We start from the raw sequence: 26,790 nt of genomic DNA on the forward strand, positions 1-26,790 counted from the left end.
CTCTCTCTCCGCTTCGTCTGCTACGGCCGCGGTAGCTCGCCTTCTCCCTCGCCTCACGAACCTCATCTGCTGACACGGAGAAAGACGACGAGGACGACATTTGACCAGCTGCGGATACCGTAGCGCTCACGGAAGGGAGGGGGTGAGCAGAGCAGCAGGTCTTTGTTGTAAATTTCAGCCTCTCCTCTAGATGGCACTATAAACTACTTATTTCCCCTTTAAACAAACAATTCCACAACAATTTGGCATATTAATGGATTTACATACAGCATTGCTAACATGTAGCCACGTGCTAAATGAGAACTTGCTACAACAGTAGCCTCGGCTTAACTGTGTATAAAAATGTACTGATTGTAATATTCCACAAACGTATCACACACACTGCATGTTTCTCTGATACAATGCAGTCATTATGGTTCAGCGGTTCACCACGCTGACAGACAGTTTATCCCAAAACAGCTATCTGCCACATCACAACACAGCTTCTGCTTCTGTGCTTAGGAATATGTTGAGAAATACTTCATATTGCCTACAAAGGTGCTGTCTGACTCCATGGTAAACATCTGAAAATATTCAAAATACAGCCCACATTAGGGATGTTCTGGAAACACTTAAACCCCCCCCCCCCCCGACTATGTTCGTTAACGATGCTTGCCTGAAAACGTTTGGCATCTTTTCGGTTCCTCCAGTAAATAATGGGAAAACAAGAGTGCTACAGTGCTCTTCTTATCTTATAATATATATTTTGGTTGCAGCAATAATTAAGATAAATAAGACTAATAACTGTGTAACATTACCTCAGAGAGCAGCTGCAATTATCTGATTTTATAGAAACCTACACCAGCACCTGTGGTCTGTATTTAGAAAACAGTTGTGTAGAGTTTGACCAACATGAGTTTCCCTATGCCTGATACCAATCTTTAGAAATCATGATGTAGTTTTATTTGTTTTGTTCGTTCGTTTTTTTGTTGGTTGCGTTTCGGTTGATATGTTTGGCCTTTCCTCCCAACAATAAAATGGGCTTAGTTTTATTGAAAAACACATATCTATCTAGTCTCCACTGCAGTGAACCATATATATATATATATGTATATATATAATATATTTAAAATGAAATGTAATGTAATGAACCCTTTTGCTTTTTTCCATTGCTATATTTAAACATACAGTGTAACATGCATAAGAATGTGCAATATAGAGTGACTTATATCCCTTTTTCAGCCCAATCTAGGCAATCTGATTAAAAAATAAATCATTTTCATAATTTTCACCAACTACATAAACACACCTGAGCAACGGAATTGAATTTGCGAAATTTGGAAATATGTGACAGAGTTCACATGGCTCGTTTTTTTGAACAAAAAGGGAAGGCAGTGGTCTAAATGTGTGACTTCTGCACAATTATTGCTACTTTATATCACTACTGAAAATTAGACTGTAGTTGTTTCAGTTTCCATTCGGGCTGAACAATCAGTTGGCAAAAAAATGTAATATATATATATATAGATATTACAATAATAAAATCAGAATACACTGTACAATAGTTATTTGATAAAATATGATTTCAAAATAATGATTGTGATTTTATGAAAGTTTAATAATCACATTCTTTTGTACCTCTATTGCACATGTGTCAAACTCAAGGGTCCACATGTGGCCCGCCACGTCATTTTATGTGGCCCATGAGTGATTATTGGTCTAAAAAATCTGTGTAAAATTGGTCTATGCTTCTTTAAGGCGTGCGTTGACCATAAACTACATTTCCCACAATGCAAGGCGATTCTGTTACCTGCCACTAGATCGCAGTGTATCATGGTATATGCGTCATGCGAAGAGTGAAATTGCGATTGAGACTGTGATCACCCGTGCTTCAAAGTCTTTTTCTGAGGGTGTGTTTTTGAAGCAGTGCATGCTGAAGGTGTGTGAGCAGGTCTGCCCCTGACCAGATACAGACTTTTAAAACTGTTAGTTTGTCAATAAACACCATCGCGGACCAGGTTACATTTATAATGCATAATATTTGGAACTTGAATAAGTAATAAATACAGAAAGTTATTTAGCAATATGTTACGGACATATATTTTACATTGTTACATTATATTTGGTTACATTTAGTTAATTTATTCTGTATGACAGTTACATCTGGCCCTTTGAGGTAACCATTATGCTGATGTGGCCCCTCTGTGAAAATGAGTTTGACACCCCTGCTCTAATGCATGTAATGCAATTTTACCACTGGGGGGCAGCAGAGCACAGTGACTCCACATGGCTCATCTCATTCGCTGCTGGGTTGCCAAGGTAACGGGGGCTCTGCATGAAGCAGTCTTATTGGCAGTGAGGCTGTGAGACACAGAGGGCAGTGTTGAGCCAGAGGGCAGGAGATGAATCCCAATCAGCAGCTGAACACACACACACACACACACACACACACACACACACACACACACACACACACACACACACACACACACACACACACACACACACACTCAACAAATACACTGACATGGGCATTTTTTCTTTCTCCTCATAACTGTTACGTTCTCTACAAGACGAATCCATCAAATCAAATCGACAGATTGATTGGATTTTTCTGATTGTATATTCGGATAATCAAAGTTACAACTCCCATCCCATTTTGAAATGATAAAAACGATAACCAGCTGGCATGTTTATTTTCACAGGCATGACGCGTGCTGATGACAGCTGTTCTGTGGCACTATAGGCTGCAGCTGCTTGGCAAAGTATTCTGCTCGTGCTTAAACAGTCACCACCATATGTCTGTCTGTGCTCTGTCAGTCTGACAGATTTTTTTGTTGTTGATTCATGTCTAAATGAGAAATAATTTATATCACGCTGCATGAGATTAAACGACACAAACCTTAAACAACACCAATTATAAGCAAATCTTTTTTACTTGATTTGTGAATTTACGGCTCATTGTGTGCTCTCAGAATTCGAATCTGTGTTACTCACAATCTCCTCAGATGTTTGAGAGTGCACACCACCACCACCCTTTCCCCAACCCCAAAATGAGATAGGGATGCATAACTAGATTTAAGGTTATGTAATGCTGACTGGAGGCAGGGAGGATGTGTATAATCCGCTCTGATTTGGGTTAAACCCATCTCCCTCTCACTCTATCTGTAAGAGGACAGGGGCCTTACATCCTCACACATCTCCCCTCTGCCTCATCTGGGGATAAAAAAGCACCAATGTCTGTCACATAGTATTTTATCTGTCACCTCCGCAAACATCTCAGCTCCCAGGAAACGTCTCCCTGTGCGGTGACATCCCCGGTGTCATCGATTTTCCCTGATGGAGTCATTTTGTTCTTGCGAGAATCAAGAATATCCCCTCTGCAAACCTGCAAATCCCCTATATCATCATCATCATCATCATCTATTTATTTCACTGACAGAGAATAATACTCTTTGATAGTTCAGCAGTTAACAATTGATGAATGTATGAAATGTCAGAAAATAGTGTTGTTTGAACAGTAATCTAATCCATAAGTACATTTTTTTCTACTTACAGTATCACTGAAAATAATAGATACGTATTATTGATTAGCTTTACTCAATATGTATTTATTTTTTTGGGGGGGTAAGGGTTATCATAGATTAGGACTATGCAAAAATCGAAATGGAAGAAAATCACAAGGTACACCATAATTATGCGTGTATGGCAGCAAACGTCGTGATGGTAGCTTCAAGACAAAAACATCACCCAATGTGCAGTACAGAATGAAGCCAGTGGGTGGTGGCAGTAATCAGTTGACACGATCTTAAGATCTTAACCCTCTTATGACCGTCAAGATAATCAGGCAGCCTGGATTTATTTTGATTTGAAGGCTGTGATATTGTCCAAAAATGTTCAATGAATGAATGTTTCTGCTCCTCTTTCCAAGATAACTTTCACTTTCGATATCTGGCAGTTATTCAACCGCTTAGGAATACGGTACTGAGAAGCTGGCGTCTCAAACGTGTAATGCACTGGAGAATCATGTCTGCTTTACGGTATCCATCCATCCTGGTCTTCTACCGCTTTATCCTCCACATGAGTGCATGGTGCTGTACCAATCACAGCTGACGACGGGGTGCACACTGGACAGATTGCGGGTCCATAGTTTTCAAATTTTCTTGATATCACAAACGGTCCGGGAGTTACGGTAATGAGAAGTACGCATTCCAAATCCTATCGGCAACGACAGGATTGGTAACAGAAGGGTAAAAAACGTCATTTGCCCACGCTGTTAAAGGTTAATAAAGCAGCTTTTATTTTAGGATATGGTTAATTATTCAAAATAATTGTGTTTATCGCGTCATGACACTTATTGTATCACAAGGTTGTAGGAATTACCTACAGTGTATGTCTTCGTATGTCTATTGATGGTACATGTCTTGCAGTCTAGACAAAAATTGTATTGCTAACTGGACAAAAGTATGTGCAAAGGATCATAGGATATGCCTGTGAGTGTTCATTACCAAATAAAGAAACAACAGAAGACCGCAATAACACCAGAATGGAAAGCTGTTTGTCAAAGCATATGAGAGAATGTCCTCTGCCAGTCTTAATGTGCAGGCTCACAGGGATGAAGTGTGACCTCGAGATAAATTATGGCCTCTTCAGCTTTCCATACACTTCTACACTGTCTTCACTTATCAGACCTGGAGACTATGTCCATTATTCATATACAGTCTATGGTTTCAGATGACATTAGGGGAGAAGCAGGGAACGTCCTGGACAGGTCGCCAGTCTATCACACGGCTGACATACAGTATGGTGATAAACCATTCATGTACACACGCCTGCTAATAATGGGCATGTGCATTGTTGCTATTATTTTTGATGCCAATGGTGACACACCGATATTTATGCCTGAATGCAGAGGTGTGGTGGAGAGCTAAAGGCCATGCAGGACTTTGACAATAAACATGGCAACAGCACTCTGACATCAGCAGTTCACCTCTGAGTCCCCTGCTGCTTGAATGACATTGTCTATAGCCGTGGTTCCATCGAGTGGAACGGTTCAGTTTGGTACAGTACGGTACATATTTTTCCGCATTTCCATCAGGAATAGTACCAAAATAGCCTCAACCGTTCTATTCTTTGGTACCCTTCCCTTGGCAGTAAAATGATACGGTCAGGGTGGCGATAGACGAGCTCCACCTATGACAGTCAGCTGATTGGGTGACCCGCAGTCTCATACAAAACATTCATGGCATCTTGTTGAGACAGGAAAAAAGAGCTGTCCTCCATTGTTGGCTGCTGTGTCGTCGTTAGTTGTTATCACAATAGTACGATAATCACACTACACGCCCATCGGGCACAGCCCAAACCCTGCCTAACATAGTAAAGGTACTGTTCTCAGGCGAAATGCAAGCCTAACCCGGGCTTTACCATTTCAAACCGTACTGTACTGTACCATAAACTGAACCATTCCACTAGGTGTAAATGTGGCTTTAGTGATTATTTAGCAGATGCACATTTAGCAGATGCACATGCACATAGTGTGACTGTGAAGGTCTTGTTGTTAGCTGTAGCTGGCTGGGCTGGCTGCACATGGCCAGGAGAGGGGGAGGGAGGGTTGAGCGTCACTGAGTTTTTAACAACAGTGAGGATAAAGCAGTTGATGTTTATGGGAAACTTGCAAAGTTCCACTTTAAATTTAACTAAAAGAGTGCTTGTCCACAATGATGGCCAATCATCCTGATGCCGGCAGATTGGTGTTTAGATCTCATGTTGCTCGGCGACACGGGAATGCTGCACACAGGATGTGATTCGTTTTCTTGGGAAGATAGACAGTGGAAACCGTGACATTTGCACTAGTAATTTGACACGACTGCAAACTACTTGACTATGACTGAAAACACAAACAAAAGTGCCCACAGAAAGTTTCAGAAGTGATTTCTACCGCTCAGAAAATCTGGTTGTTTCGCAATTTGATGGAATTCTTGCACATGTGCTACCGCTGCATACACACAGACGCTCCCTCAGTCATTTCTGATAATAAAGTTACACACTGCAGATACTTTAGTACTGACCAATTGATAGCAATTTAAGAATACCAACTAGCCTAACATAGTTAAGTGGGCTTTTATTTAGTTTTTAGTCATATTTCTATACATTGATGCATTTGAAACCATGGGTTTCGCTCTGTAAAATATGAATATTTATATCAGCATGATACAGTAATATTGACAATACTCATGGGCATCTATGTGCATAAAAGGATTATCTGTTCTCATTGTAATTTTTTTCACGTATTAACATCATTCAAAGAGTCCCGGTCTGTTGTATTTAAGTAATGGGAAATAAGAAAGACTCCATTCCAGATTACAAGATATACTGTCTATAGGCAGTTGTTGATCAGCAGACAAACGTTCATCACATTAGGAAACAAACAATATACAATAGGATTGCAACTGGGCTCTTATTGTACACAACCAAATGATCTCCAGTGAGTACACATGGTGAACAGAACAATTGACTTTGTGATTAAACAAGTCACTGTTTATTGTTTTAAAAAATCTTTGGGACACTGCAGCGCTGTGGTTGCAGAGCGGAGACAATGTCTCATGTTTTCTCTCCCCATCTTGTTGTTTTTGTTCAATATTAAAAGCAATTTATTTCCCCCCGAAGTGCTGCTGTTAAAAAACACTTTCAAAAGACCCAGGTACCAAATAGACCAAACATTCCATTAGAAATAACCAGAACTTTTGCTTCACATGGAACCATGTGTTTGCTGTCTGTTTGGATTAAGAATTACAGTTATAGTTCTATAGTCTTTTCTCATTTGTGTTTCATCAACAGCATTTGTGATCAAACATACAGTGAGAAACTAAGTAATCGCCTTATGAAGTGAGCGCGCGCACACACACACACACGCACACACACACAGAGTGGTGTGATTGTAATCCCTGTTCCACGAATAATAAATCCTCATAAATATTGAATATTTGTTGACTTTCTCATTGATGGAGCAGAGTGCCTGGGCGGCCCACCCTCTGCTTACTGTACAGACACCCGCAGGAGGGTGTTGTTCCTGACAGTGCTCCAGCGAATGGAAACACTAATGATCCAGTCAAATTTTTTGTGTTTTGTTTTTGGTTTGCTTTAAGGCAAATATATTTTATTCTTATTCTTATTCTTATTCTTATTCTTATTCTTATTCTTATTCTTATTCTTAATAATAATAATAATAATAATAATAATAATAATAAAAGGTAGATTTCATGTAGATTACACTGCTGATAATATTATTTTCACTTACAAGCAACGTAACATTAGCAGATGTAAAGAGCTTCATGAGAACCAGGTTTGGTTGTCTGCCTCGACCGGTTGGGTTGAGAGAGGAGGAGTTAGAGAGAAGGAGAGGAAAAGAGAGATAGTGGTGTTGCATCTGTGTTTTTTTCCTTTTACAGTCTGACTGCTGCTCTCCTAGTAGGGACTGTAATGATGGTCGTCAGCACTGGCTGGTTGCTAGGTAACCATTACCTGACTGTGCTTTGCTTGCACTGAATTACACAGTGGGTTTTCTATATGTCTGTGTAGAAACGGGAAACGTAAAAACAACAAAGCAAAATAGACGATTAGTGTCACCACACCATAGTCAGCCATAGCAACAATATTAGATTATTATTTTTATTATTACTACACATATGTGTTGTTATCTTTTAGTGATTGGTTCAGTATGGGGAGGAGATGGATGTGAAACGGATGAATATGTGACCAAAAGGCCTCACATTTGGTCCAATGGGCAGATGACGGATCACAGTTTAATTCCCAGATGCTCCGCTGATGCTCCCAATTCATCCGTCCATTTTTCCCATGATTTTTGTGCCGCAGTTGCACTTCCTGCCTCTGTCCTGTGGCAGAAATGTGACATCACTGTCATGTCTCTACAGTTAATACAGAATGAAGCTGAGGACAGTGGCCAGTGTGTTTGATTTAGCTTAGTATGAGAATGGGAACATTGGTGAGTGAACTTGTTTTTCGTCTGTGCAAATTAGTATAATATTATATATATTAGTATAACATTGCTGTATGACTTGATAAGCTCTATCTAAATACAGACAGAAAATAATATTTTTTGGCCATTTAGGATGTCTGTCATTCGGAAATTTCTAACCAATATTCACATGGAACGTTAAGTCTCTTTGACCCCAATTTCCTTAAGGGTCTTCTACCACAAATCTGCAAAGTTTTGCAACACCACCCTCTTGAACATCTCAATTCAGAGACGTGACGCCATCAACTCCAGCATCTTCTGTTGATCAGCTTTGGCTTCTTACAGACAAATAGATTTACGCATTACTGTTGATTATTGGCTCGAAAATGTTCCACAAATCAGTTTTGACTGTCATGATTCCACTTAACTGCATCCGTGCAACAACATAACTGGTAGATAAACAACAGTTCTGACTCTTATGTTAAGAGTGGTATGGTCAATGATTAGGTTCTGGGAAAACGGAGTGAGATATGTGTCATAATCTAGTCTTTTCTATTCAAAATCATGTAAGTGGTCTGTCTCTTCACTATAATGTCACTGGATTAATACAATATTGCAGAAGCAAAAATGCTCTTTCTGCTTGACCCACCTTTAGAACAACCCCCCCCAATAATTCACAGCAGCACATTGACCCTGTCACCCTGAAGCAGAGAGCCAGGAGAAACTCCTCTGCTGCTGCTCAGAGGCTGACAGGAGGCCATGGTGCCTCCCCTAAGAGGTGGCTGCCAGCTCCCCCAGACATGGATGATATATTTGGAGATCATTAAATGGTCCTAAATGAGACCCTGGCGTGAGAGCGAGCTCTGACCATCTGGCCCTATTGTGGGTGCCTAGGCTCTGTTCACACTTAGCCAGCAGCATCACAACCTCTGATTGGCTGGATGCTTGGGAAGCCTGAAGATTCTATCCAATTAGAGTCTCCTTTAATGAATTATCCAAACCTGCCTCAAACTCTACAGTCAACATTTTTTTTTTTTTTTTTTTTTTTTTTAATCTATTAAACATCTTCTCAACTCACATATGGTTGATATCTTTGCATATTTGAAATAAATCCAGTAGATTGTGGTTTACTTTCTCTCTAGTTCGTGATTGAGTCAGATGGTGCTGAATTTTTAGTGATGCTAGCAGCATAGCTCCGGGGATGTCAGTGCCACACGACCAGTCTGTCATGTGGCACTGTGGCAAATTTATAAATTAAAATGTATACGTATATTGAGTTAATGTTGTCCAAAATAGAACTCCTCTTGCACATTTTTCCTGAAACTTTTCATATGGAGACCTAGTTTTTAAAAATGGCAAACAATCACAACTGAACCCATGATATAACAGGAGCTAATTTGTGCATACCATAATGCTGACTGTTTGTACTGCAATGTATGTAACACATGAAGCCTTGTGCGAGTTTGTGCAGGACATGGTATTCATACGCCTCAGACATTATCAGCTAAGAGCCAGCTGACTACACGTGATAAGTCAGGGTCCAATCACAGTTCATTTAAATGTCTTGCTACAGCCATTTGTTTAGAAATGAACTCCTTGTAATGTCCAGAGATTTGAGTCTGAACATTCTCCCAATGAGGATTTTCATTTACATTTGACAAACTCGGTGAGAAACTCTGAAAGGGATGTGTTCACAGCAGCAGTAGAATCTCCATGTGAGGTCGGTGACACCTTGAGAATGCAGCAAGAAGGTCACTCATCCATTTCCTCGCTTCATATTATCCAGAGTTTCGCTCCTGCTACGTTCTACGACATTAACCTGAAATTATAATAGGGAGCTGGCAGAAGAATGTACTGCCCCTCAGCTCGAGCTTTATGAAATCTCTGGAGGTCAGTGCATGTCTAAAGGCAGCATTGACCGAATTTAGTATTTGTGAATGGGCTGAGGTCTGTGTTGTGGTCCCTAGGGGAACATTCCAGGCACATATTTAGAACAATGCAAGTATGTGGACAACTAAGCTCACATTGCATCCTGTTGACATATCGCATATGCTTGATTAAACAGTCGCTTAATGTTGCTGACTGAAGACACAGTCTTTTTTTTCTTATAGCGAACTATCCTAAACCAATTCATTGACTTACTAGAGGTCTGATGTCTTAAAGGTCCAGTGTAAAATTAGTTACATTTAATTCCGTGACTGCAGATATCAACAAATGGATGACTCCTGTCCCATGCATATCCATGTCGTACAATGGGGTTTTTGTATTAGAGAAATTTTGTTTGTTTGTTTGCGTTTCTTCCACGTCACAAAGCAAAACCTACCCTCTGGCTGGACTGTCGATGGAAATATTGTTGCCTTTCCTGACCTGACGTTTGGCCAACCAGCTGCGAAGACACAAGCCATGTTTACCATGTCAATGTTTGTTTATTTCAGCTGTTTCTGTCTCTTCTGCTCTTTCCAGGTCAAAAGCTCAACAAGGACCTGAAGCACTACCTGAGCTTGAGGTTTCAAAAGTCTTCACCTGACCATGAGTTGCAGAAGACCATCCGAGCCAACCTGTATCGCCATGCTGTGCCTTGTGAGTAGAGGCAAACAGATTTCTGTGTATTATATGTATTATTAAAGGCAGCACATATGGCATAGCGGTCAGCACAAAGATGTGCATTTCCGTACTTCTCCAATGACCTAATGACTACCTAAAAGTGCATCTATAAGGTGGTAGCATCAGCAAGCATCGGTTTAGACAACCGAGAAACTCAGCGCTGTGGATCAGCACTTCTCATCATACACTTCTGGAGCAGATATTATGTTAATTCTCTTAATTTTTGTTATTCATACATCCATCATAAATATGACTTTTATTGTGAACTGTAGTTTGTAACATTATTTTGAGAAGTTTGACCGACCCTCTTCTGACCAGACTAGACGGTCAGTGTCAGTTTTAGGCCGCTGCTATAAGACACAGTGACTGGACGTGTTTTTTCTTTAAGCATTTCTTCAACTGGCCTTTTAATGAACAAATATAGCCAATGCCTCATAATTTAGCAACCATGCCTGTCAAGCATCGATGCAGAGGCGATACGTCTCCACATGACAGGCAGAGGCAACACAGCCATCAGACATTATTGAAGCCCGAGTCCTTTGATAAAATAGCTCAAATCCTGTTAATAACGATGTCACTTCATCTTCAACACCATGACCCACTTTCATTTGGCCTTTTTTCTCCTTTGTTTCATCTCTTATGACTCTGGTCCTTCCCATTCACTCGCTCATAAATTATTCTGTTACACTTCATTATCCGTTGGTTATTTATTATCCTGACAAATGAGGAGAAACAAGCAAGCATGTTTAACAAGCACTCGCTCTCCTGCGCCTGTTGCGTTTACTGCCCATTAAAGCCGCTCGTGTCTTGACCGCACCGCAGCACTGTTTCTGCAGCTGTCTCACATGGCTGTGAAATATACAAAAAAAAAAACGTGGCTCGGGCCAAACGCTGCACACCGTGCCAGACTCAACAGCTGGACGTGTTACGTCACAGACAGTTAGATCTGTGGCTGGATGACACAGTCCAGCTCTATACTCAGTTAATTTTACTACTGTATACTTGTGTCATGTTTGTGGTTTTTCATTTTAATAGAAAAGAAAACCTTGAGTTGGGATGACCACCAAGGCTGAAGGTGAACAGATATAGTGAGAAAGTGTGGTGTTTGCCATCCAGTGTTGGGGGTAACAAGTTACAAAGTAACGGATTACAGTAACGATATTACTTTTTTGGGTAACTACTTTACTTGACTATAGTAACTCGCTTTTCTGCGTTACCCATGCCGTGTTTGCCTGTATATAAAGTTCTGATCCGTTTAAGTGATGTGTGTGTGCTTTCCTGGGCACTGTTGTCATGGAGATCGATTTGAGTGACGTAGCTGCTGGTGCGAAGGAGGGAAATGGAGATGGATGTGGAGACGCCGGAGAACAGGCTTTTAGCCAGCAGTGCATCCTAAAATAATAAGAAATTAGACGCCTTACTTTTAGGCAGGACGCCCTAAAGATGCCCTATTTTTTCGTCCCGTTTCCCCCGATAACCACCGAAACGATGTTATGATGACGCATGCAAAAACTGTGGCCAGCACGCGCCTGTCTATACCCACTTAGAGTTTGTCCAAGATCAGTTTGGAACACCAATAAAATTTTTCCAACAAGATGTGAGTACACGTTGGGACAGCACCTATTTAGTGCTGGAAAGTCTCTTTTCGCAAAAGCGAAACTTGGCTGCAAACAGCGCAGATGATGAACTCCCCGAGACAGAACTCTCTTCTCTCTCTCTTTGAGCAGTTAACGAAAGAAATCAGCTCATCTGATGCATCTGTTATTCCCTTGATTACAGCGCTAAAGCGTCTTCTACACAAAGATTGAGACCACGGAGTGAAAACAATGAAAAGTGTGCTCTTGAGAATCTGTCAACAAATTTTACTAAGATCTACTCGGATCCCCTGTATTTCATCGCGACTGTACTCTATCCTCGTCATAAAAATGATTATGTATGTGTCATTTATGGATGTGGGGATATAATTGAGCATAGAGAAATGATCCAGTCTGCGTTGGATTATATGGTTTTACATGCCATTATGTATACATTATACAATAAACACTATGTGAGCAGGCGAAGTGATGTTTGTCCATATAGCTACACGGTAAATTAAGAAATACATACAAACGTCATTTTGCTTAAATGATCACATCATTTGGGGCTTTAACAAACTTCAACAAATCCGATTTTTCTTTACATTCAACTGTATATTTAGTTTTAAAAATTTCAACATTTTCCTGGCAGCTTTCATTTGCCTTTGAGCTGGGAGTGTAAGGGCCGAGCAATGGCAGCTTGCAGCTTTCACTTTAAATATATTTTCTTTTCTTTTCCCCTGTTGTTCTTTGCTCTTCCTTCTCTCTCTCTCTCTCTCTCTCTCTCTCTCTCTCTCTCTCTCTCTCTGCCTTAGTCCCTTGCTGTCTATGTGCTCCTCTTGCGCGAAGCCATGTGACCCGTAAATCCGCCTCACTGAGCCTCCCCCGGTGCCCTGCCCAGGATTATGATGTTCTGATATATTGAAAATAGATTCCTGCCTCCGCCTGATTATGTGATGAACATGTTGGGCTCTCGCAGAGATCACAGGATGATAATGGAGCGCTCTGTGTGCAGAGGACTGACTGTAATGACATTAGAGTTGAACAAAGTAAAAATGCTAAATATGTTTTTTTCCCAGTGATGGTATTATAAAGCTGTCAGGGAGGTCACTCGATGATTAAAGTGGTTACCATTTTTTCTTACTATTCATTTTATGGGCTTTTATTTTTGCACAGTGAACGGGGTTGTTGGGGCCATGCATGAGAAAATAAATAAGAATCCAATCCAATTTATTGATAAAACACATTTAAAACAACACACGTGACCAAAGTGCTGTACTGTAATAAAGCAAAACTAGAGATAAAACAAGAGATGGTTTATAAGCGATGATTATAAAGCAATCGTGCGTGCAATCAGTTTCTCGGACCACAACACAAGTGCTGTCAAGTCTAAAAAAGCTGCTCTGGTTAATATGGCTTTAACTATAGGATGCTCTGGGACCACAACAGCCAGCCCCATTTTGTTCAAATCTCTGGTCTTTCACATACTAACCCAGGATCCAGACATTATAACACTTCTTGAGAAATGTTATTGTTTAAATTTGAACGTTAAATCAAAACTATGGAACATGTATACCTTAATATAATGGCGTAAATATAATTTTGTTGGATCACTGACTTGTAATGGAGATAATTGGACCACTTCTGCTCACCAGAACTCTCGTCTTTGAAGTATGTGTTTGATAAGCAAATGGGAACACTGTGAGAAGTGTGTAATAGAGTCATAATCTCATGATATGATCATATCACGGTAACGTTTCAACTGGACACAATTTATTTCTGTTTGTGAAAGTAAAGTTTTTAGTAGCTTTGAAAGTCTATCAATGCAAACGTGAGATGTACTCTGACTGCTGAGGCTCTGTGTAACTTTAGCTTTTGTGTCTTAAAAGAGAAGGTAATAGTGTAATTACGTTAGTTGTGTGAGTCACGTCACAGTATACGTTTTGTTTAACTGCATTACTTGTGGGGCCACATGCAAAAGTGCTGTGAAGGTCATCGGTTTGGATTTGCTTGTTCTCCCCGTATGTGTGTGTGAGCACTCTCTGGGTTCTCCAGTTTCCTCCCACAGTCCAAAAACATGCAGAGGTTAATTGGACACTCTAAATTGACCATAGGTGTGAATGTGAGAATGAATGGTTGTTTGTCTCTGTGTGATCCTGTGATGGAATGGCAACCTGTCCAGGGTGTACTCGACATTTTTGTCCTATGTTAGCTAGGATTAGCTTCAGCTCCCCCACGACAATGAGTGCATTACTTGCATGAGTAATGTACCTCATCTGAGGCTAAAGTCGGGAGCAGAAACATTTATTTTAAGTTATGAGATTGTAACTCGTTTGGTTTGTCTGGGATATTGTTCTTTGTAGTTCCCAGTTCCCTTCACTGGGGCCAAACAACAACAAACCTATATTTTCTGTTAGGACCTAATGTTTGACACAATCACAGGTCCATGACTGTATCAAGACACTTCTGCTATCTCAATATCATGAAATTGACAATAGAAAAATAGTCAGAGACTAGAATCCAGTCCAGTATAGGTTCTAGTATAATGCTGAAGTGAGATAATTTAAAAAGACTAAGAAATCATCTTTCATTGTGAAATGTTTGCTACTGTACATTGACAAGTTCAACCTCAGTTGAGTGTTTCCTAAACACTATTCAAATTGAGGGGTTACAAAGTGTGTTGAATAGACCACCCGAAACACCGGAGCAGATCAATACTGAAGTGGAATATAAAGGCCCAGATATACTTCTGCGTGCGCATGACGCGATGTGCGTCATCTACTCGCAATGCGTAGGCTGCGCGTGCAGCCCAGATTTTGGAATGGTGCGCAAAGAACGCGTTGGGTGCACGTGGACAGCGCATGCGCAAACTGAATTTCCACCCCACCAGTAGGGGGAGTATAAAGCCAGTATAAAGCATTTTGACAACAGAAGTAGTCTCGTCATCGGAGCCGCGACCTGGCGACCCTCGAATCAGACGTGTCTGTGGGAGCTGTAGCGCCCAATGGTGAAGTCAGATACTACAGGACCTTGAAGCGTGAGTATACCAGGGTCCACGATATGCAACACGCAATTTGCCGTGGGTGCCATGTACACCAGAACCTTAAGTCATTGATTTTGTAAGACATATAAAAATGATAAGTGGCTCATAATATGGCTTTTTATTCAGTTTTTAGATATGTGTTGAAATATCACATAAAAGTCATGTAAATACAAATAAGTGGCAAGAGATTTAGTCAAAGGAAGGATGATGTAAACAAAGCATGTGACTGGAGCATCACTGTGCTTAGCGAATCAACTTATTGCAAGAAGTAAATATTACAGTAATTCTTTATTAATGTCATCAGTGTCTGGAAACACACGTACAGTAAATAATCATTTTCTTTTAACAAATCAAACTTTTGTGATGCATTTTAAAGGAAACCTAGCCATAGATGTGTGTGTTTTTTGTAGGGCACAGAAGACTAACTTGCATTCAGGGATTGAATACGCAGCTAATGCACTTAGAACAATTCTATGTTTAGTTCCTGACAAAAATAAAACATTCAGCATCAGCAAATTCACCCTGAGACTTAAAGGTCCATTGTGGTTGTTTGTAGAAATATGCAATAACTTTAAAAAGTGCATTTTTCAGTATAGTGGTGTTTAGATCATTTGTGCACTGCACACAGGAAGGGGTGTGTTTTATGTCAAGACATAAAAGAAGTTTCAGAAGTGAATTCTACTGCTTACAAAAACCTAGCTCAGCAGTTTGGTGGAATACAGAGTACCTTGTGAGTGAGTTCTTTTGAATGTACTGAATCATTCTAATCAGTTAATGAAAATTATTAGTTCAGTATTTCCTAAACTAAAATATGCCTGAATGAGTTGTGATTCAGCTCACAGTATTTTAGACATTTCCTTGCTAAATGTTGGAGATGAACGCAGTTTTTCAAGAGTTTTAAGTCTTTTAAACTGATCTACACTTCGGCATTGTTCAGTTTCATTCCTGTGTCTGTTGACCCTAATGTAAAAGCAAAAAAAAAAAACTGAGTAGTGTCGAGTCCAGCCACGCGTGAATTGTATAATGGAAAAGTGCCTCCTATTTCTACAGTAGACTGAACAGACAAATCAGTGTGACACATTTTTGACGAAGTCTCCTGATCGTTCGCCACAATTTCAAAATCTACATCTATTGTTTGTGTCACTTCTAGGCAAGAGCCTTGATTTACAGAGGCTGCCATGCTGTAGCTTACTACACAAACACATTAGAATGACATCCTTTTTGGTATGTGAAGGCTTCTGTAGTTCCCCGAGTTTCCCATAGTTTCTGCATGGACTAGTGTCACCATTAGACGTCACATCAGTGTTATAAAGAAGTACAAATACTTTGTTACTGTACTTAAGCATAAAATTCATGTGTACTTTACTTTGTTGTTTATATTTCTAGCAACTTTACTTTTACTCCGCTACATTTCCCCTAACTATCTTCATTAGGCAATCAGAAGAAGAAGAGTAGGTAAATGGTCTGTATTTATATAGCGCTTTATAGTCTTGATGACCACTAAGAGCTGCTTTACACGACAGTTTTGCCATTCACCCTTTCACACTCATTCACTCACACATTCATATAGCACGTCTTGCCCAAGGACACATCGGCATGCAAGAGCAGAGCTGGGAATTTAACACACAACCACTCAACCACTGAGCTATACCGATCCTCAATTTCCTCCTCCTTCCCCCAACTCCTGACTTTAAAAAAAAAATACTTTTACTTCTAATACTTAAGTACATTTTATATCAGATAAATTTTGATACTTAAGTACAGTAAATGTCATATACTTTAAGACTTTTACATAAGTAATATTATAAAAAGTGACTTCACCTTCTACCAAAGTAATTTTCTGGTATGTTTACTGTTACTCAAGTATTACTTTAAGGTACTTTATAAAAAACTGCTAATTCTTACACAACAGAGCTGTAATAGTATTTTTTTTTTTTTTTTTTTTTTTTTAAGAGATATTGTAAAATGTAAGTGTGGGCTGTGTTGTAATTACTTTTTTGTAATTCCACATGGGTTTCAACACAAAGCAGAAATGTTTATACTAGCCACCCCTCCTCTCTCCTCTCTTTCTTTCTTCCTGTCTGTGTGTTGGTGACCTACTATCACTGCCACCTCCTGTTTATTGTCTCGCTCCCTCACACACACACACATGCAAATATTGTCCTGGCATGACAAGGCGGAATGACAAAGGGAGTCAAATAAAAGCCACACTTCTCAGCCCTCTGTTTCCTTTGTCTGTGCGTCTCCTCCCCCTCTCCTGAGCACATGTGCCGGTCTCTCTACCCTGTGTTTGACTCGAACAGGTGTCCTTCCCTCCACCACTGGCCGAGGTCGGTGTGTTTTTTTTTCTTTCCTCTCTCTCTCTGTCTCAATGTGTGTTTATTGGGAGAGCACAACCCCCCTCTCCTCCTCCTCCTCCTCCTCCTGTCCAACCACCCTCCTCCCCCGCCCTCTCTCTCTCCCTCCCTCGTAGGCCCTGCTGCTACAGATGGTCATTGTTATCATGCACGGCAAATGTCACAATTGATAGAAGAAGTCGCTCTCTCGTGGGATTCATTTTCCCCCTCTCACGTCTACAGCTGCCGCTCGGTGGATGAAGGGTTATCTCGGTGTTATCCCAGCATTTGAGCCACAGAACAGAACCCAGCAATCCTCCCACCCCCCACCTGATCTCCCCCCTCTCCCTCCTTCCCTCTCTCTCTCTCTCTCTCTCTATCTCTCTCCCTGCTCTCTCTTTCTCTATCATTCTCTCTTCACTTCAAATCCACCACCGAGTGTCAGTGTCCCTGTGGCTCGGCAGCGGCTGCTGCCTTCCTGTCTCTCGCTGTCACACTCTAGCTGCTCCCACTGTCTCCCTGCCTCTGCTGCTCTCAGCCTCCATCTCTTCCTCTCTCTCGCTCTCTCTCTCGCTCTCTCCCTCTCTCTCGCTCACTTACACACCCTCCCCTCCTCGCTGTCCTTCACTCCCTTGCTTCCTTGTTTTCCACTCCACTGCCGATCCCGGGGAAAATCATTGTTGGAGACAAATTTCTCTGTTTGCTGCTCACACAAAGACAGGGATTACGGCTTGATTTGCTGGCTTCGGGCTCGCTCTGCATCCAGGCAAGTGGCAGCTCCTTATTTTCTCCTCCTTCCCTCCTTATCCCCCCTCCCCCCCCACACACACACACACACTGACACACTCTCAACGCCATCCAAACCTTGTGATGTATGCATGGCAGAGAGGGTATGTGTGTGTGTGTGTGTGTGTGTTTGTATGGTTGATGCTGTGTATATAGGCTAAGGGAATCAGGGATGGTGGGGGTAGGGGTGGGAATTATGTGAAGGAAATAGAGGGGCAGGCACACTCAGGAGCAGGCACGTCCAACCCAGAGGGACAGATGGCCAGTAGCCGTGGTGCTTTTTCCCCTCTTTGGTTTTCAAATTCACCCTGCAGGCTTTGTGTAAGGCCCGCTCGTACACAGAGCTTCTTTTCAAGCTCAAGCAAGAGATGGCTGCTCTCCTCAGCTCGAAGGGGGTGTGGGGAGGAGGGAGGTGGGGTGTGTGTGTGTGTGTGGGGGGGGGGGGGTATCTGTGTGTGAAGAGCGGACAGAGGAAAGGAGTGGAGGAAGAGAGAGGAGAAAGATGAGGAGGAGGAAGAGGAGAAGAGGGGGTTGCTGTGGAGGCAGAGCAGGTTTTTATGGGGAGGTTAGGATAGTAGAGGAGAAACGATGTGGAGATCATTGTTGGGGGGGGGGGGGGGGGGGGGGAGTTTGTGGGGGGGTCACAAGCCTCGAATGCGTGGAGGTCAGGTCCAGATGCTGCTCAAACAAAAGGGCTCCCCTGTGGGGGGGTGGCAGGGGGAAGCATGGCACTCGCCATTGTGTGTGTGTGTGTGTGTGTGTGTCGCTGCATTGCAGGGTGCTGCTGGGGAGCCTCATGCTAATGATGGCCATTCATTCTCCGTAACGGATGAGTGGGCCCCCAGCTTCTGTGTGCCCGCCTGCTTTCCACATATGCAAGGTTCATATTTTGTTAATGCGACTAGATATCTACTGCGTTAACACACGACTCGTGTCCCTGGAAACGACACAGGGCTGGAGAGGGGACGGCTCCCGAGCTCTTTGAAGGAAGCAGGGCAGATATGTGTTGTTGAATAGTAATGATGTATAAAGACAGGTGCAGTGTGTGTGTGTGTGTGTTTACACTGACTACGTGTATGTTAAATATGTGGTGTCGTATTAATGCCCATATTTAGCACATTTTATAGGTAAACAAACTGTAACATCATCTGCTCCCATTGAAATGCAGCACAGGCTAAAACAGGAGCACATCTTCCTTCCTGCTTCATCGTCACTGTGACTGGCACTGTGGGTGGACTTTGGCACTGGAGGCTGTGGACTCTGACGTTGTCTTTGTTATTGACAATCTCCTCCAGGCCCGTGCCAAAGGCTACTTACGGTACATTATCCAGAATAAACCACTGCATCAACACATCCTCTGTTTCTGCACCTGCAGTTTAGAACAGACTGTACAAGCCTATGTATTAAATTAACCTTTTTTTTTTTTATCTTAGTGTGATTGTCTGAAATATTGACACATAATCAATAGCGACTTGGACACACACCCTGTCTCTCCCTTCGACACTTGCTGTCATTGATAACATGGCTGCTAAAAAAGAGATGTAAGCCACTTAACAAAGGGCTAAGCTAATAAAATCTATACTTAAGTCTGTGATCTCTTAAGAACATATTTGTCATGTATACTAAATCATTACGCCATGTCTCCATGATGGTATGGTTCACTTTGGAATGGTAAAGCCCTGGGTCAGTCTTGCGTTTTGACTGAGAACTGTACCATTACTTGGTAGGTGGGATGTGGGCTGTGCCTGATTGCAGCGTCAGTGAGACACGTAACGTGAAGTCGTACCCGTGCAACCATAACAAATGATGACATAGAACGCGACATAGTAGGCAACAATGGAAGACATCCAGCTGCACCCAGCTGTACCATACCATTTTACATATTTTGGTACTATTCCTAATGGAAACTGAGGTTTGTCAACTGCTCAATCTCCCACACCAATTCCCATAAAGCAAACCAGTGTTTTTAGCTTGCTGGCACACAGGAGCCGCTGGTCTACTGCTGCCACATTTGGTAGATTTCTGTTACTCAGTTAAACCCAAAACGGGGGATTTCTGGCACCAAAGCCGAGCTGCCAACTCTCATGTATTGGCCGTGAGACTCATGCATTGATTGGCTTCACACGCTCTCATGCTACACCTCCGATTTCACATGCTGAAATATGCGCGACGTGTTTCGCATCATTTGACTCAGGGCAAATTTTGGAAAAGGGAAAACAGATTTTTTTATACAACTCAGTGAAATTGTGTGCCATTAGTGGTAAAAAAAAAAAAAGTGAACTATCCCTTTAATAAATCCTGATGAGAGCCACTGGGGTGTAAAAATGAAGATCATGATAGCATTCTTGTGCAAACTACTGATTTATGTTTCATGCTCAAGCTTGTGTAAGACTGGGCTTTGATCATGTGACGTAATGTTGTGCAGGCTGTTGGCAAGAAAGACATTCTCATGTCAATTTAAAGTCATCAGCCTCTGATTAATGACCCACGCTCTTGTCCCAAGACTGCATAACTGCCTTATGTAGTACGCTCAGTGTGACAGAGAGTCCAGAGCAGAACGGACCTTCATCCAATCTGGCAGCCATCTTTTACCAAACAGAGCATCATGTCGCAGCTGTGAGTTTTGTTCAGGTTGTCCGTCACATTTTTGCTGTTGTTTGTGTGTCTGTTTTTGCCGTTGTCATTGGAGTATGATGCTGATGATAACCCCATTTTTTTTTAGGTCAAGGCAATGAACTGCGCTAATTCACTGGCTGAACAAAGATTCTCTGTTATGATCATGGAGTCTCTTGAAGACTGATCTGTGTGTGAGTGTCTTGTGATTGCTTAGACTTGGCTCTGCTGTGGCGGGTAAGCTAGCATACATGTTCTGGAGTGTGTGATGGCCTGGATGCCTCCAAGCAGTGAGCGTGATGCTTCAACTTCAAAGAAATTTGAACTTTGCTTTCAGTGACTAGATACTCCCAATCTTATGTTATACTTAATTTTGTGTTTTTTGCACATCGGTTACATTTACATTGATCCAGTTTTCTACTTTACAGATTTAGAGCTTTAAGGGACCGTATCTATGTTCCCCGGGTCCTATGTTCCCCGCTTTGTATGTGACCCTAATCCTAACCCTACCCTTTTTCAAAAAAGGGGTCCTATGTTCTCCTGTCACCTACAAAGTGGACCTTTTTTGGGAAAACGGGGAACATAGGACCCGGGGAACATAGGTACGACCCCGAGCTTTAATGCTGTCAGGGAAGTTGTTATTTGTCAGGATAGATTTAGTCAATATTTTGATATTTTGACAAGATTATCCCTAAATGTCTCTCCATACATCCTGTGTTCCATATCTACATAAAGATACATGCCCACAATATGATTCATACTGAAAGGAATTGCCATGACAGTCCAATCTCATTCCAATACATTTTCCTAATTGGAGTTGTTCCAAATTTTGGAGCGGACCTGTGGATGTGGAGAATATGAATTGGCCTTTGCTTCCACTGATGACATGGCTGCCAGCAGGGACAGAAAGAAAAACAGATTTTAGCTACATAACAAAAGACTCGTCCAACAAAATATGTGCCTCCTATCTTCATCTCAGGAATATGTAGATTGCTATATCTCAATGTACGCACAAATGTCCATAGGGGAGCTGCTGGTATACTGTTTTCTACTGTTTATCACTTTGGTATATCCAAAAGAAGCATTTCAAACACTGAAGTCACAGGATGACACAATTGAACTTAGGTCTGGTCCTGGTAAAATGCAGATTTTCTCTATTGACTTTGGTACAGGAGATTGAGTAGTAAGAAAGCAAGTAAGCATCAGTTTCTAGAAGGAAATGATTGTCCAATGATAATATATAGCACCAAACAAATTCATAACATAATAGACTATTACCAGTGTACACTACCAGTGTAGATTTTTATCAGATGAGCCTTTAGTTAAGTTGATAAAATATTTTTTTTCTTTCTGTCCTGGCAGTTAGATAAGAGGTCAGATGATAATGTGTTAATACCTCATGCTATCATACTTATAAACACCTAAATTATTCTTTTAAAATAATATTTTTTTAAAGAGAGTAATTTTTGCCCATTTTCATATCTGATAAATATGAAGCAAGAACCTGCAGCTTAGCCCACTAATACATGATACCATGTTTTTAGAAATGTCCAAAACTTTTCTGCAAGGACATGCATTTCCACTTGCAAACAGAACTTTTTGTGAGTTCAACGAGGGCTCTTGGCTCAGATCTGACCAAGTGAATTCACACAGAAATCTGCAGTCCTCTTCCCGCAGGGCAGCTCCTGGGTTTTGTGGTCAGGTTGCCTGGGCAACAGTTCATGTCCATGCAGGTCCAGGCCTGCTCTGCCAGGTACAAGCTCTCCTTTGGTCTGCAAAGGGAGACCTTAATCTCCCAAGGTCCTAATGAGCTGGTCCAGCCAGCACATAGTGAACTGTCCACCCTGCAGCCATCAGCACAAACTAATTCAACAACAAAACACTAGACACCACTGTGTCCAACTTTATTATTCATACCTTCATTTTCTGTTATTTTACCTTTTCCTGTTATAGAATATTATATCTCCCAGACAAATATCTGCTATCCTTCTTGTTCTGCTGCCCTATGCTACCCCCTTATTAACCCTTGAAGAGGTTTTCTCAGTCACGAGACCTGCATATGAAGCTCAGTGTTTATCAGGAAGCACCATGTGTTAGGAAATGTCAAGTGTCTATATTTATGGCTAAGATAGTAGGAGAAGGGAAAGGGAAGAAAAGAGAAAGACAGAGGGAAAAGGAGAGAGTGAGGGATAGAGGGTGGGAGGTACAGGCATTGGGCGGGAGTATATGCGGGGGCTGCAGCCATTGGTCTCAGACAGGAACCGGAGAGTGAATAGCTCACATTGGCTAAGCCTCTAAGCTGGGCTGGACCTCTAATTTGCTCTGCCTGTGGAGCTTTGAAGGAAAAACGGCAGCTGCGTATGAGCCGCCTGCCTGAGTGAGCTCACAAGCTGGGAGGTGTAGCAGTCACTCACCCGCTCACAGACAACTGGATGATCCATGGATGGTTTGGATGGAATAGGGAGAGCGGAATTCAGTCTGCTCGGATTCATCCTTGTGACTATTTCTGTGGAATAAAGCGCAACGAGGAAAGCAGCAGCAGCAGTGGCGGTGGTGTCATTGTAGAGGTACGTCTGTGACATTTGCCTCATCTCCTGGGAGTGATGCTCAGATTGCGATATTGGATGTGGAGAGATGTGGATTGGGAGAATACGACGGATTGACTCAGTAGCAGAAATACAAAGGCAGGTGTATTTGTTGTGTGTTAATCAGCGTTTGTGCAGATCTGCCGTGGGATATTGATGTGTTGTACCATGTGTCCGTGTGTGTGGTGATGAGGATAGATCCGTGTTTGTGTGCACACATATGTATGTTTGTCTGTCTGAGATGGTGTTTGGTTTGGGGCTGAATTCAAACACTAATGTGTTGACACACTCTCCTGCTGTAGGAGGACATTACAGTATTATTACCGCCACTGGCTAATGCAGCCACATCTCTCATCTTTTTCTTTCTTTGATTTTTACCTCTTTAAATCACCTTCCTCTTTTCCCAAAGCCATATTCTTAATAATGAATGTGTTATCTTCCCCTGGCTTTCTCCAGTAAGCAGTGAGCTCTTCCTTTTTGGTGAAAAAAGAAGCAAAACCCTGCCATCTTTTGTGTAATTTAACAAGATTTCCAGCTGCAGACGCTTCAGATTGTTTGTGCTTGCCCACTATTCAATGTTCAGGCCCCCCCTCCATCATTCCTCTCCCCCATATTGAAAGGGGAGAGATGGGGAGGGAGCAGGGGGAACAGCAGGAGAATAGTGGCTGGGACTCAGCTGTGAGGAGTGTTGTGGCGCGAGCTGAAAGAATGGCCTGTTGTGTTGGGCAGCAGCAGTATTGTGTGTCAGGTCTCCCTCTCTCTCTCTTTCTGTGTGTGTGTTTCTCTATGTTCTTAAATTGGAAACTCCATCATCCCTTTATTCAAACAATCACAGCAAGAAACCTGCTGTAAAAAAAAAAAAAAAAGGCTTATGCTGAAGAAAGCCACACTCTTTCTTGAAACGTTTGAAATTTTGGTTGATAATGCCATGGTGATATCTGAGCTACTGAAATAAGACTTTTGGAGATACTGTATAAAGAGGATTCGGTACAAGTTCCCTGTAACACCAGTCTGGAAAAGGTGTAGTCACCTCCCACATGCAAAGGGCGTGGCCAAACAGACATCCAACCAATCAGACCAATGATTGGACGACGTATGCGGAGCGACAGAAAAACATGCCAAAAAATGTACTTATTGTAGTTTTCTAGGAGCGATGGCTAGCTAGTAATGGTGTCTCATGACTTTTGCTCGGGGTAGCTCCGTGGAGCCAAGTTGCTTAAAATGGAAGCAACAGCCAAATCGAAAGACAGCTGCTCTTCGGTGGCCGCCAAATCGGGTAGATACAAAAGCTGCTCGATGTTGCTTCTCTGTTGTCATTGCGTTAAGCCCTCCTTCAGTGTGCCAGGGGAAAACACTTGTTTGTGATTGGTTCCCTTATTTAGGATTGTTAATTAGGCCTGGTCTACAGAGTGGCAGATTCGGCTGGGTTCACCAAGGCTACGTAATTGTGAAGCTGAAACTACCTTTAACATGCATTTCGACTATTTAATTGATCGAAATGAATGTCTCCAGGTATGAGATTTGTCAGCGTTTTGCCTTAATTGGGCAGAAATAGGATATTTGGGGCTCTGAACTGATAGTGAGATGGATTAGGGAGTTATTAATATGAATTATCAGATAAATTGATCATACAACAGTTTTTAAAGAAGTACAGTGCCAATTGAATTCCTCCTAAAATGAGCCAAATGTCATCTAAACATAAAATGAGACACACACAAAAATACATTGAATCATAATTTGTTTGATATAGTAATTACAACATGTTTACTTGGGCAATTATTTGTTCAAAACCGGCAAATTAATAAAGGTTGTATTTTGTTATTGTTCTGAAACTTGCATTAGAATACAGTAGTAATATTTCCATTGTGTCATGCTGTAATGCTCCATCACAACTAAAGTGTCAGACGTAAATCGTTATACCTCAAATCAACTCCAAATATCTGTCAGAAGAATTGTAATTAGATATTTTTCCTAAGGTTTATCAGAGTGTAATATCTTCTGGACACAGACTATAGTACCACAGAGGTGGTAATATTGTGCATGTAATATGTGCATTGTTTTGCATGTCTCATTGTGGCAGCAGGAGGAGACATTTAAGTTCATTTGTTGAAGCTTCTTCAACCCCTGGCTAGTTAAGTGAACCTACAACAGCATGGCGTGCTCTGAGCAGCACCTCAGCCTCTGATTGGATGCTGGAGCTGCTATTTGCTTAATCATTAATCTGAGGGCCTCCACTACATCGATTCTCTCTCCCCGTTCCTCTTCATAAATCATTATAGGCCAGCAATCCTCTTAATGGGGGATGGAAGTACTGATTGAAGACAACCACAGCGGTCAGGACATCATTCTCACCTTGGTCTGCAGGTCAGATTAGAAGATAAAGAAACAGGTCCAGTATGATCATCTCAGCAGTATTAGATTTCCAGCCATGAGTGTGAAGATGGTGTTGACACTAATGGTAGAAGGTCTAACCAAATATCCGCTATTAGTCCTGTTAGAAACTATAGCCTTTCACCACTGTTCCTTGAACACTGCCTTATGGTGTTAGCAGACTAATACGACCATGTCATTTAACTGCATTTTTATTACCACAGAAACATTAATCATAACTATGTGTTTATATCCTACTAAAGGGGAATGGGTGTGGTTCATTTGGCACATACATAAGTATGTAAAATAGATTTCATTCTTTATTGGGGGTTAGGGGGTGGGGATTGTGTGAGTGTACTATGTGTTTATGTTTTCCATGTACTGGGTCACCATAATATCGTTTTATCGATATTGGACTTTTTGCAGGTATCCGATATGTCGATACTAATAATATACTAACCCTGTATTTTCGTGCACCCAACTGCCGAGGTAATTTAGTCTCCTCTGTAATGAAATGAAGATGATATTTTACAGACATCATGTCACAGCAGATGTAGATGTACATCATCTTCATTGTGCAAAATAGATAAACATTAAACATATAATACTTTGGAGAGGACACAAGGAAAGAAGTCAAGGAGATAGCAGCCTATTCAGCGCACTGTTTTAGTCATTAGTTACATCAGGGGGGATCCAATATCCGATAATGCACAGCCGATACTTACTTACTCCATTCATTTTCTACGGAGGTCATTTTTGACTGGGAACACCAAAGGTGTGACTAAGTTGAATAAAGCACTTAAAATGCAATGAAGGTTGGGGTCAACAATTTCATTTGTTCAGATGCTTAGTGTGAAGGTTTCAATGAGGAATTGAAGAAAGAAGATAAAAACACAATATTTAGGCTTTAGGTAAAGTTGTAAAG

At 41.5% G+C, this 26,790-nt stretch overlaps 1 protein-coding gene across 1 annotated transcript in view; it reads left to right on the forward strand.

Annotated features, from left to right (window-relative positions):
- LOC310931942 (membrane-associated guanylate kinase, WW and PDZ domain-containing protein 1-like) overlaps window positions 1-26,790 on the forward strand; it is a gene marked incomplete at both ends in the record, with an annotated part of 125,899 nt that overhangs the window by 25,223 nt on the left and 73,886 nt on the right. The window contains one exon of the mRNA XM_083895188.1: window positions 10,418-10,534. Within this exon, the coding sequence (XP_083751314.1) occupies window positions 10,418-10,534 (117 nt within the window). The remainder of the gene's footprint in view (window positions 1-10,417; window positions 10,535-26,790) is intronic.

The sequence above is a fragment of the Microchirus variegatus genome (assembly GCF_963457635.1).
Source record: "Microchirus variegatus genome assembly, chromosome: 9".
Taxonomy (NCBI): Eukaryota; Metazoa; Chordata; class Actinopteri; order Pleuronectiformes; family Soleidae; genus Microchirus; species Microchirus variegatus.